Here is a 13,094-nt window from a genome sequence, read left to right as displayed (position 1 = left end):
AACACATGCAAGGTGGAGGCAGGAAGCTCAAGAGTTTGAGGTCATCCTCACAATTATAGGGAGTTCAAAGAAGCCTGAGATACATGAAAATAAACAGAGAAAGGGAAAAAATAAGCTGAGCAGATATGACCACACACCATTTTATGCAGTAGTTCTCATTTTTCAGTTGGCGATTTCCTTTTGTAGATGAATATTTATACATGTATGAACTTAACACAAATTCAATTCAGGTTACGTCGTCCCTGGGTTGGGAGGTGTTGGAGGAGAGGAGAGTTGGGGCATAAAGTCTCCGCTGCGTTTGTTGTTTGTTTCCGGTGGGCTGTGGGGGTGGGGTCAGTTTAGAATTCAGAAGGAGGAGTGAGAAGGAACCGGTTTCTGGAGTTGCGGTGGGTAAGCTAGATAGTGTAGTTGGGGTGGAAGTGTGAGATCCTTTCTGACTGTCATCATCTGGAGAGCTGATGGTAAGTGTGGGGACATCTGTGGAGTCATTGTCATCCTGCTTGTTCAGGATCCAGGTCTCTGCACAGCACTTACTCCCTTCCTGCCTCTTACTTTGGGATATGTTCTGGGTGAGTTCTGCATACAGCTTCCCATACAGGGGCAGGGCTTCTTGGGCATGGGTAGATCTTCCTGGGCCGGGGCAGGTCTTATAGAGAGCATCCGAGCACATTCTCTACCTGGTGGTTTCTCACCTTCTTTGGCTTTAAATGTTGGGTGACTCTTCTGTTTTGTGTTGTTTTAGACCCACCTCCTCCAGATGGATCCCCCAATATTACATCTGTCAGTCACAATTCAGTGAAGGTTAAGTTCAGTGGTTTTGAAGCCAGCCATGGACCTATCAAGGCCTATGCCATCGTTCTCACCACCGGGGAAGGTAAGGAGGGGCGACATGGGTTAACTTGTGTGACTAGAACTATCCTGGTTACTTTTTTGTTGTTGTGGTAAGACACCACGATCAAAGACACTTATAAAAGGAAGTGTTTAATAGGTTTACAGTTTCCGAGGGTTAGAGTCCATGATGTCGGAGTAAAGGCACAGTGGCAGGAGCATCGGAGAGCTCACATCTTGATCCAAAACTGGGAAGTGTGTGTGTGTGTGTGTGTGTGTGTGTGTGTGTGTGTGTGTGTGTGTGATGATGGCACACACTGGGTCTCACACTTGAAACCTCACAGCCTACCCCTAACGATACACCTCCTCTGACAAAGTCGTATCTCCTGATCCTTCCCAAACAGTTCCACCAGCTGGGGACCAGGTATTGAGATCTATGAGCCTCTGGGGGCCATTCTCATTTGAACCACCACTGTGCGTGATGCCGTGAGGACACCAGTGACTTAAGTACACGCCTCTCGACATGGCACTGTGCTTTGGCACTCACAGGGAAGCAGGTGTTTGCTTGATGCTCTAAACAGTCAGATAGCATGTAACTGAAGCTTTCTGGCCACGCAGTCTGCCCAGCTCTCCAGCACCTTTGTGGTGGTGTGAAAACATGGATGGAAAATACGTGAGGGATGGGGGCGGGGGTGCCCATCCACACAGCTGTTTACACACAGGTGGTGGCCCATAGGCTATGACTAGCTAACTTGGGATGAGTTGTTCTTGAAAGCAAGCACAAAAAGATGGCACTTACTAGTGGGACTCTGAAGGGTATCCACTGGGTGAGAGTTGAGGGGAATTGGAATGGCTTTTCTGTGCCAGTTGGAAGGGAATGATTTGAGAGGTCTCTGATGGCTGCATGGGAGTGTTTTACCCAAACCAGGGCTGGGAAGAGAGAGCTCACTTGATAAAGCACTTTCTTTGCACAGGCCCTGAGTTCTGTCCTTAGAACCTACATTAAAGAAAGGGCGTTGTGACATGCCCTTGTGATCCTGGTGCTGGGGAGGCAGAGACTGGAGGATCTCTGAGCTCCCAGGCCAGCCAAGCTAATTGGCTTGGTGAAGTTCCAGGCTAGAGAGAAACCCTGACTCCAAAAAGGTAGAAGGTACCCGAGGAATGATTCCTGAAGATGTCCTCTGGCTTCCACACACATGTGAACACACATGCATAAAACTAGCTCACACATATAGTACCTGCACTCCGATGAACCAACATAAACAAAATGTGCAGATCTCTTTCTTTCTCTCTGACTTTTAAAATTTTGAGTCTAAGCCCTTTGTCACTGAATTTGTTTTCAACCAATTCCAAACTCAGAGCCATGCTAAGTGAAAAAGATTCTGTTGCCTGGTGACCAGGCCAGTCAGCACCAGCCTGACACAGGAAAGACAGAGTTCTTGGGCCAGGAGATGAGGGTAGGAATCCAGCTTCACAGCGCGTGCAGTGTGGCTTTGGGCAGGTTTCTGCTAGCGCTCTGCACCTTTGTTTTTCTTGCTTGAGAACAGGGATCATAAGCTTCTGGGGGAGACTCAGGATGAAGGGATGAGGTGGTATAAGCTGAGTACTAAGGAGTCACCTGCTCTCGGAGCTGCTGGACAGACAGTGGTTCCTGGCATCGCCGCCGCCGCCGCCGCCGCCGCCGCCGCCGCCGCTCAGCACCTGTGTGGTTACTGAGCTATTTTATGACACTGTGTTGTTCTGCTGTCACCCATGATTGGCCTCTGTGTTTCTTTCTTAGCTGACGAGCCTTCTGCAGATGATTTGAAGTACACATATGAAGATTTTAAAAATGGGGCCTCAGATACTTATGTGACATACCTCATCAAAATAGAAGAGAAGGGACGCTCTCTGGGCTTGTCTGAAGTCTTGAAATATGAAATTGATGTGGGGAACCAATCCACCACCTTCGCCTATTACAACGGGAGGCTGGAGCCGCTGGGCTCCTACCGGTAATAAGGGTCTTTGCAGCTGGATGCTGAGCCTCGTGAATTTAAGGTTCTGCATACTAAGGTGATAGATACACCCCAGTTACCTTATTTTCTCCTTCGTTTCCCCCATAGGGTGTGTGTGGCTGGCTTCACCAATATTACCTATAACCGTCGGAAGGATGGACTCATCAATGGGGACGAGAGCTATGTGTCGTTCAGTCCTTACTCGGAAGCCGTGTTCTTGCCTCAGGATCCAGGTAGAGGGAAACAAACATCAATGCAGTGGGTTTTCCACCTCGTGTCTGCAGAAGCCTGCTGTCCATGCACCTCTTGCAGGCACCTTGGAGGGTAGAGGTGCCTGGTGTTCTCTTCTCAGAAACCGACATATCCCTTGGCCTTTGGGCCAAGCCTAGCTCCCCACTCTGGTGTGTTTGAAAGAGCTGCTCCCCACTTCTCTGAAACTACTCACACTTCTAACCTGACGACTACTTAGTCCTTTGCTCTCTAAGAGTCATTTTTGGGCCTGTGTGCCAGCAAACATGCGACTTAGTTTAAAGAGTCCTTGAATGTTGACATTAGAAGATGCCACAAAGTTGTCTTATCCAATCTCTGTGTAGAAATAAGACTTCTGAGGTCCAGTGTCACACGGTGGCTTAAATGCAAAGCCTGGAATTCTAGCCTCAGACTCCTTGTAAAGTGCTCCTCCTATCTAGTATCACAGAGTTAGATAAATGGGAATTTCAGGGACCCAAGGTGAAGATTCCTTTCCTCCTCTAGGATGGAGACACAGTGGCTGACTGGTCTGTTCATTTGTTGTTCATAACTCTTGAGTAGAACAGATAACCTAGAAGCAAAATTCAGGGAGTCTCTACTCCTCCCCTTAAATAGCCCATAAAAAGAGAGGGGGTTCCCTGCTATGTGTGTGGTGTGTAAGAGCTTCTGCTCATAGGTGGTGGGAAAAACCACTGATCTTGTTTCCCAGTTCACTAAATTCACAACTGAACTGAGACCTAGCCAAGGTCTGTGATGTTCTCAGGACCATCGCGCTGACGGTGGGTCAGCCCTTGAAAACTGTTGTCCAAAGATCCTTCCTTCTCCCTTGCGTGCCCCACACGCCCCTTTTCCCTGAATTCTGTGTGGGTCCTGGCTGGTTGTTGACATAGCACATCGTCCTTCCTGAACACAACTGAAATGCTTCTTGTTGGGACCTTCCTCAGGTGTCATCTGTGGAGCTGTGTTTGGATGTATCTTTGGTGCCTTGGCCATTGTGGCTGTGGGAGGCTTCGTCTTCTGGAGAAAGAAAAGGTAACACTGCTTACGTCATCATCGTGTGCTACTGTTTGAGGAAACCTTTTATCGTAAGGAGTTGCATCCATTTGTAAAATCAGAAGGAAGAGTTGAAAGAGCACCCATGTTCTTCACTCTCGTCATCTGGCCAGACTTATTTCCTCTCTGACTCCAGCTGGGTGATTTGATTCCAAACCTCACCCCAGCCACCACAGGAGACCTACAGCCCTGTGCAGGATGCTGCTTTGAAGCCAGGATGCTATGAATGTGTTAAGAGTTTCCTATGATTGTAGAGTTGGCCAAGTTCGAACTTAGGTTCTACTCTTGCAAGCTGTTGGAAGTGGCTTAGCCTTACCGTCCTCCTCTGTGGTATGGGCACGAGTGCTCGGCTTAAGGAGCTGAGGAGTGCATGCTGACCAGTGTCTCACCACACGTCTTGTTACTCATTTGCTTTCTCCCACCACCCTGTGATGGAGTTAGTGAAAAGCAGCAGTTCCATTGTGGGTGCTTTCTACTTCATGGCCTTCCCAAGGCTCTCCAGGTCTTAAAAGCCCCTCTAGGGATGCAGCATCAGTGTGGGAAGCACCAGAGAGGAACTTGAACTTGGTCTTTGTCCTTTCCCTTGCCTGACGGTGGGAAGCCTGTGTATCAGTTGGAATTCACTCACTGCCAGATGCTCCTAGCTGGATATTCCCACCTGATACTTGGTTTTCTCGACATCCTCCCCACCCCCCACCCCCTCTTTTTTTTAAAGACAGAGTCCTTTGCTTTCTAAGAGTCATTTTTGGGCCCGTGTGCCAGCAAACATGCGACTTAGTTTAAAGAGTCCTTAGGCTATTTCAAATGTAGCTTAGGCTATTTCACATGTAGCTGAGGATGACCTTGAATTCCTCATCCTTCGGCCTGAGATTATAGGCATGTGCCACTCAAGCCTGTTTTAACAAGAAAACAGTAGTTGAAAGATAATTTCCCCTAAATAAGTCAGATACTGTTGCTTCTCTGCATATGAACTAAATCTTTTATACTTAACTAAAAAAGAATCAGAACCTAGTGCAAAACCTGGAATGTTCAGGAGTCAAGATCTTTGGACAACAGGGCACAGGGAGCCAAGGCCTAGCAGGAAGCTGGTGGGAAGAGTTAGTCAGAGCCACACAGTGGGACCCATCAAAAACAACAAGTAAGCCACCACCAAACCCCAAATTCAAACCCTTGGTGGTTAAAAAAATTACCCACAAGAAAAGCCAAGAAATTCGGTAACCCGTAATTACAGCAAGTCTGCCCTTACCATTTCTATGTGATTATAACGCTCACCCTGGTCGAGTCCTGTTAGACACATTCATGTCTACCCTGTTTGTTCACGTAAGACCTGGTGGGGGCTTCATTCCAGCATCATTTTACATAGCTACTGGGTATCTACCGTCATTTCTTTAACCATTTCACTGGATACTTGAATTCCTTTTGACTACTTTGTACCTAGCCTTTGGGCACGCTCACGATTATTTCCCTAGGCTAAATTGCAAGCAGGACAGTTACCGGGTCAGTGGTTTGCTTCCCCCCTATTTTGGTACATGCTGCCCATTTGCGGTTTGTCTCAGCACCGGGTGGGTAGGGTGGGGTGGGGGTGGGGGTGTGTGGATGTGTGGGGTGGGGCTGAGCCAACCATGCAGGTGCTTGCAGTGGCAGTATTGGATCTGACTCTTTCAGGGCTCTACCCCCTTCGCATTAGTTTACACAATGGTGTTTACAGTAAGAGACTGTAACACACCAACACACACACACACACACACACACACACACACACACACACACACACACACACACACGGAAATTCCTAAAAGTTGCAAGTTTACAGATTTTTAGTTTACATTTCCTGCTTGGCCTGTCAGGCTGAGTATTAGTGAGCAGGTTCGTGTTGGTGGGGCACTGGTGAGCAGGTTCACGTTGGTGGGGCACTGGTGAGCGGGTTCATGTTGGTGGGGCTCTGGTGAGCACTGTAGGTGTTTTACCAGAGCCACTGTGCCTGGGAAGAAGGTGTCTGTGGCTATGTGAACAGTGGCAGAGCAGGGTGAAGGTCTTTGTCTAATGCTCCTTTTCCCCCTTTCAAAATAGGAAAGATGCCAAGAACAATGAAGTGTCGTTTTCTCAAATTAAGTAAGTCTGAGTTACAAACTTATTTTAAGATTCTCAGTCCCCAGTCTGTTCAGTGACTAGCCAAAGCAATTTTTGATAGAAATAGCTGACATTTCCCCTGATTGACAGATTGGCCCCAAGCATCTGGAAGTTCTTGCTGGTTTCTGCAAGGAGTCTTAGTTTTACTGTCCTCCTGAAGTTCTCTTTATTTTTGTTTCCCCACGAGCTCTTCGGTTTTACTAATAAGTAGTGTTCTCTGTGTGTGTTTCGTGTACCTGTGTGTGCAGGTATGATCCCCAGGAGTGCTCAGAGGCCAGAAGGGGTGGCTCTGCTTCCTGTGTTCCCTTGAGACAGGTTTCTACCTAAATTCAGAGCTGTGCTGGCAGCTGGCAAGCCCCCGTCATCCTGTCTCTACCCCGATCCAGCACTGGGGTTGCAGGTGCCTGTGGCCACACCTGTTTTTATATGTGGGTGCTGAGGATTGGGGTTCAAGTCCTCGGGCTCGAGTGGAAAGCTGTCTGACCCACTGAGCTTTCTCCACAGGTCCCCCCGCCCCCGGGTAATTGTCACATTTTACAAAAGTGATTGGGTTATCAGGAGCTAAGGGAAAAACAGTTATTTCAAGTCACAAATATGGGCAGTTGTAGGATGAGGCTGCTTTTCTGATTTGCATTTCTTCAGTTGTTTTTTTTTTAAATAACTTTACATTAATCTGCAGTCCACACCCCTCACTGTGTCTGTTCTTTTGAGTTGATGCTTACGTCTAAAATGAGCACATCTTTCTGATTGATTAATGTCTTTCCTTTTTCCTTTCTATGATGAAGACCTAAAAAGTGAGTAGCTTCGTTTTTATATCTTTCATTTTTTTCTTAATTGAATGAAAAATAAGCAAAAATAAAAAAAACAAAAAACAAAAAAACAAAAACCAAAACCCAAAACCCAACACATTGTTTTGTTTTCCTAGGTCCAAGTTAATCCGAGTGGAGAATTTTGAGGCCTACTTTAAGAAACAGCAAGCTGACTCCAACTGTGGGTTTGCAGAGGAATATGAGGCACGTGGTCGTAAACTGTTTTGTATCATGGTAAACCTTTGGGTGAGAGACAGCCTAGAGGGGAGAGAAGATTGTACCTGTTCCTCTGGGGCACTCTGCTGTTGGCTAGAAAGCTCACAGAGACCTTAACTTCTGGTGGAATGAATATATGTTTCATCTTGTGGATACCTGAAGATTGTCCACAGAGACAGACAGAAATGGGGGGTTGACCCTAGGGGACCATTAACTAGGGTCATTGTATGAGCAACAAAGAAGCCAGATGGGCCATTCGGAGGTCTGGGGCTTGACAGCTGTGGGGTGGAAGCTGGCCCTGGGTTAGGCGTTTCTTTGCTAGTCTCTTGCCTTCCAGGCTCTGCTACTTTCTGTCCCCGAAACTAACCGAGGAACTGTCCGCACTCAGAAGGTGCATGCCTGCTTGTTCCCCACATGGTGCCCTGTTGCAGAGTCTACTTTTGCACCCCTTGAACCCTGCCCACAGCTCCATCACAGTCCGTCCTCAATGCCGACACCGCCTCCTCCCGATTCCTCAGATCCCACAGGAGGACCCAGTCTCTGTGTTGCATTTGTCCCTACACTGTCCCATCTCTGGCCCGTGTGCCTCCCTCTGCCTTGCAGGCAGTGACTCCTGACTATCCAGCCTCTAGAAGGCAAGACCCCTCCTTTCCGTTCGTTTTTTCCTCTAGTTTAGTTTCTTAAGTGCTGCCCCATCAAAGGACCATAAACTGTCTCACTGTTCAAGAGGCAAGAGGTTCAAAACCACAGTGTCAGCAGGACCTGCTCCCCTTAGCCTTTAGGGGAGATCCTTCTCTGCTTCTATCAGTTTCTGGGAGGCCCATTGTCCCTTGGTTTGAGGGAAGCATGGCTTCCATCTTTGCCATCCACTACCATGCCACCAAGAGATGTTTCTTCCCGTGTGTCTCTGTCTCTGTACCCATATTATAACATGACCCTTATTAGGTTAAGGACCCACCTGTTCCAGTGTGACCTCATTTTGACTCGATGGTGTCTTCCATGGCCATATCCTAGAAAAGCCTACTCATAGATATTGGAGGTTCGATGCTCAGCATCTCTTCCCAGTTAGCAGTAGTTAGTCTGTTCTGCCTCTACATTCCTGCTTTGTTCTCCCCTGTGCCTGATTAAATATACAGCTCACTTATTTTGTTTTCAGGATCTGAAGCTGATTGGAATAAGTCTACCTAAATATACAGCCGAAGTAGCTGAGAACAGAGGGAAGAATCGCTATAACAATGTCCTGCCTTGTGAGTGATTTCATCCCTGTCTTTCCTTTGTTTGGCACTGGCCATCATTTGTTGAACAGTAGAGAAGTGGGGAGTCAGTGATACCCACTTGCTGTCTCACTATCATTCGGCACCAGATACTTCTACAACCATGTACCTAGTGTAAGCCGAGTACTCTATGAAGAGTTACTAGATTTAATTTAATCCTTACAGCCTCGGCTTGTAGAGTAGCTGGTAGAATATTCATTTCACAGATACAGAAAATGAGCCACCGTGTTAGGTGACCTATTCAGGATAGCAATTCTTATTCTAGTCTGTGTTGTTCTGGATGAAAGGGGCAGTGGGAGAAACAGGTCCAGGGTCCCACTCTCTCCTTGACCAGATCTTTGAATGGATTGGGCTTGTTCCACAGCTAAATGACAGTCACACTGAAGTCCTTTCCTGCTTTGGAGAATTGCCAATGTCCATACTTGGTGCTGGTTGGTTTTGACTCAACCTAGAATCACTTGGGAAGGAGAGTCTTAGTGAGGAATTGTCTAGGTCAGGTTGGCCCATGAGGTGTTTCTGGGGGGTTATTTTGATTGTTAATTGGTAGAAGAAGACCTAGCCCATTGTGAGCAATACCATTGTGCAGGCAGGGAATTCTGAACTGTCTAAGAGAGGAGAAAGCTTGCCGAGAGAGCAAGCAAGCCAAGGTCCATTGTTTGTTCTCTCTCTGCTCTTGCCTGTGGACATGCTACTTTAAGTTCCTGCCTTGACTTCTCAAGATGGATGTGATCTGGGATTGTAGGCCATGTAAACCCTTCCTGTCTTCTGTGCTACTTTTAGTTAAGGTGCTTATCACAGCAAAAGAAATGAAACCCGAGCAGCACTTGCCCAACAAGGCAAGAGCAAGCTCAAGTATAGAGGAGGGTCAGTAATGTGAACTGGACTGTGGGAAGTCTGTTGGTGTGGGAATTAGGGCCCAGAGAGGAGTGTCAGTGGTTCTCAGCCCTGCTCTGCTGTCCTGAAGGTGCTTGGTTTTGGGGGCGACTTTTGCACCATTTAATGACTTCATCTTTTCTTTTTGAAGTCATGCTTTTCAATAAACTTGTATTTTAAACTCCGTGTTTTTTAAGTCATGTTTTTTTTTTTTTTTTTCTGTTTCTTTTCCCTTTTACTTGTCAATGGGTCTTGGCCCTGATCAGAGAGAAGTGCCTTTGAAACTATGCTGGGGGAGCTGCTCTGTCTCTGCCCCTCGGAGACTCAGACCTTTGGCCTGCTCTTAGAGAGCTGCTGCTTCTTTTTTTTTTGTCCTTTAAATTTTTTTCATTTATTTTACATACCAGCTACAGTTTCCCCTCTCTCCTCTTTTCCCATTCTCTCCCCCCACTTCCCATCTATCCCCCCATCCACTCCTCCTCCATTTAGAAAGGGGCAGAACTCCCATGGGAGTCAACAAAGCATGCCATACCGTGTTGAGGCAGGACCAAGTTCCTCCCACTGCATCAAGGCTGGGTGAGGCATCCCTGCATGGGGGAATAGGTTCCAAAAAGCCAGCTCATGTTCCAGGGAAATGTACTGATCCTACTGCTAGGGGGCCCACAAACAGACCAAGCTACACAGCTGTCACCCACATGCAGAGGGCCTAGGTCGGTCCCTTGTAGGCTCCTTAACTGTTGGTCTAGAGTCCATGAGCTCCCATTTGCTCAGGTCAGCTGTCTCTGTGGGGTTCCCTGTCATGGGTTGACCCCCCTTGCTCATACGATCCCTCCTCTCTTCATCAGCTGGACTCCTGGAGCTTGGCCCAGTGTTTGGCTGTGGATCTCTGCATCTGCTTCCATCAGTTACTGATGAAGGCTCTCTGTTTTTTACCTCTGAGTAATACTCCATTGTGTAAATGTACCACATTTTCTCTATCTTTTCTTCTGTTGAGGGTCATCCAGGTTGTTTCCAGGTTCTGGCTTTTAGGAATATGCTGCTATGAACATAGATGAGCAGGTGTCCTTGTGGTATGATTGAGCATTCTTTGAGTATATGCCCAAGAGTGGTATAGCTGGGTCTTGAGGTAGATTGATTCCCAATTTTCTGATAACCACCATACTGATTTCCAAAGTGGCTGTACAAGTTTGCATTCCCACCAGCAGTGGAGGAGTGTTCCCCTTACTCTACATCCTCCTTGGAGAGCTTCTGATCTGATTTGATGTCTGGGTGTTATTTCTGTTGAGAAGGCTTTCACTGGAGACACATCATTCCTGGGTTTACTGTTGCTGTGCTGCTCTATCTCAGGGAGAGTGAGGCAGTGGATTCAGGTGGGGACAGGGACATGTCCTTGGTACCAGCACCCATGACTTATCCTGACATTTGGAATTTCTTAGTTATTTTCACTTCTGGCATTGGGCACATTTGTGTGTATGCTTTCAAAATGAGAGTTATATTTAGAAAATATGTGAAATTGGTATTTTAGATTCTTCCATTCATAGTAGTATTATGCATTCATTTTAGTCTTAAATTTAGAGGTAGGGTGTGTGTGTGTGTGTGTGTGTGTGTGTGTGTTGTGTGTGTGTGTGTATGTGTGTGTGTGTGTATACACATAGAGGCCAGAGGTTGATGTTGGGTTGTCTTCCTCAGTTGCTCTCTGCTTTTTTTTTTTTTTAAATTGGAAATACTTTTTTATACAATATATTCTGATCACACTTTTCCCTCTTCATCTCCTCCCAGATTCTCCCCACCTATCCATTTTTGAGACAAAGGTCATTATTGATCCTGGATCTTTCTGATTCAATTAGGTTAGCTGGCCATGGAGCCCCAAGGGGCCTGCTTCTTCCTCTCCAGTGCAGAGATTGTAGGTGTGCATTGTAGGTACTAGGGTTTTGAACTCAGGTCCTCATGTTCGTGTGGCAAGCGCTTTACTGATAGAGCCATCTCTCCAACTCCAGATTTAGAAGTTTAACCATCTGTCTGTCTGTCTATCTTTCTGTCTGTCTACCCATCCATCCTTCTTTAATTTATTGATTGTCTATATGTACGGGTGTGAATGTGCCATGGCACATGGTGTGTGGCGGTCAGAGAACAACCTGTGGGAGTCAGATCTCTCCCTCCATCATGTGGGCCGTGGGGGTCAAAGGCAGGTCATCAGCCTTGGCAGCAGGCACCTCTAATGCCTGAGCCATCTCACTAGCCCTGTAACAACAACTTTTTAAGGCAGCGGGAAAAGGTAAACTTGGGTGTTCTTTCTGCCGTAGCAGAATAGGCTCTGGGTTCAAATCCTGTCTGTTGTTTCCCCAAATAGAAGGACTTGGAAGTGTCACTTGATCTCTGAAACTCTCGATGTCTTTATCTTGAACGTTTGTGAGATGGTTTTGAGGTGTGAATATGGTTGCTTAGCACCTGTCCTGTTTGAAGCAGACACCCCAGGATGTGGGAGGTAAAGGCTTGTTTCGTCTGAGAAGGTGCTGAGAACACAAGCTGGCTGCCAGGCTGCCTAGGTTCAAATCCTAGTTCTCCTCAGACTGTCACTCAGCTTCTCTGTAGCACAGTCACAGAACCCACAGGGATCAGATGAGGCTGTGAGGATGAAGTGTGAAGCAGCGTGTCAGCCAAGGGCTGCCAGTTAGTTCTTCTAAAAATCCTGTGTGCAGCTTTCCTGAAACCTGCCTTAGAATGAATGAGGATCTTTCTTTCTTTTAATGCCGCAGATGATATTTCTCGAGTCAAACTCTCAGTCCAGACCCATTCGACGGACGACTACATCAATGCCAACTATATGCCTGTAAGTGATGGCTGCTCTCGTCGGGGGCTCCTCTCAATCGGAGCGTTTCTTCCTGTGTCTTTGATGATGACTGAGCTTTCTATTTCTAGGGCTACCATTCCAAGAGAGATTTCATTGCCACACAAGGACCTTTACCCAACACTTTGAAAGATTTTTGGCGTATGGTTTGGGAGAAAAATGTATATGCCATTGTTATGTTGACCAAATGTGTGGAACAGGGAAGGGTAAGTATCTTTTGAGAAAAATATAAATTAATTTTTATTGTGGTAGGGGGTATCTTAAAATCCGTCTTTTAAAAAGCACTCTTCCTAAATGTTAACCTCTTCATCCTTAGAAAATGTTCTGTATTTTTAGCTTTTAGAGAGAAGGTTTAAAAAAAAACTTGAAAAAAAAGCTATTATGTTCCTTTGTGAGCTCATCTTATTGTCTGTGATTGAATCTCTGCTGGAGTCAGTGAGTGGATGGGACTGGATTAGTGCAGCGGACTCTGTGGGCCTGGAGCGAGGTAGCCGAGACCACACGGCTCTGCTGTCGTCGGCGCTGCACCTGGAAAGCTTGCCTGTCCCGTCTCTAAGCAACCAGCTCCTCAATCTCTGATTTTCAAACTTGGTTTTTGACACTAAAAGCAGAATTTCAGACTTATCCCCAGAGGAGTCCCAGAAGCCCTCTCTCTTCTTGTGTGGCCTGGATCCCTCCTGCTATTTCTATCACAGATAAAGATCTCTTCTAGGAATAAAGGCTCATATTTCCATAAATAGAGATGAGTTGGAAAACACATGCTAAATTAAAAAATTGTGTGCCCGAGGAATGAGAATTAATATTACTTCATGGAGAATTA

General features: G+C 46.6%; 1 protein-coding gene across 1 annotated transcript in view; it reads left to right on the top strand.

The window, feature by feature from the left end:
- Ptprj (protein tyrosine phosphatase receptor type J) overlaps window positions 1–13,094 on the top strand; it is a 155,167-nt gene that overhangs the window by 133,622 nt on the left and 8,451 nt on the right. The window contains 10 exon segments of the mRNA XM_028859403.2: window positions 743–874; window positions 2,609–2,819; window positions 2,931–3,055; window positions 4,016–4,103; window positions 6,195–6,236; window positions 7,040–7,048; window positions 7,180–7,267; window positions 8,436–8,526; window positions 12,183–12,256; window positions 12,346–12,480. Coding sequence (XP_028715236.2) covers window positions 743–874; window positions 2,609–2,819; window positions 2,931–3,055; window positions 4,016–4,103; window positions 6,195–6,236; window positions 7,040–7,048; window positions 7,180–7,267; window positions 8,436–8,526; window positions 12,183–12,256; window positions 12,346–12,480 — 995 coding nt within the window.

Source organism: Peromyscus leucopus, chromosome 4, assembly GCF_004664715.2.
Source record: "Peromyscus leucopus breed LL Stock chromosome 4, UCI_PerLeu_2.1, whole genome shotgun sequence".
In the NCBI taxonomy this organism is placed as follows: domain Eukaryota; kingdom Metazoa; phylum Chordata; class Mammalia; order Rodentia; family Cricetidae; genus Peromyscus; species Peromyscus leucopus.
The sequence above is the reverse complement of the archived record's forward strand: the minus strand, read 5'-3'. Positions and strand labels throughout refer to the sequence as shown.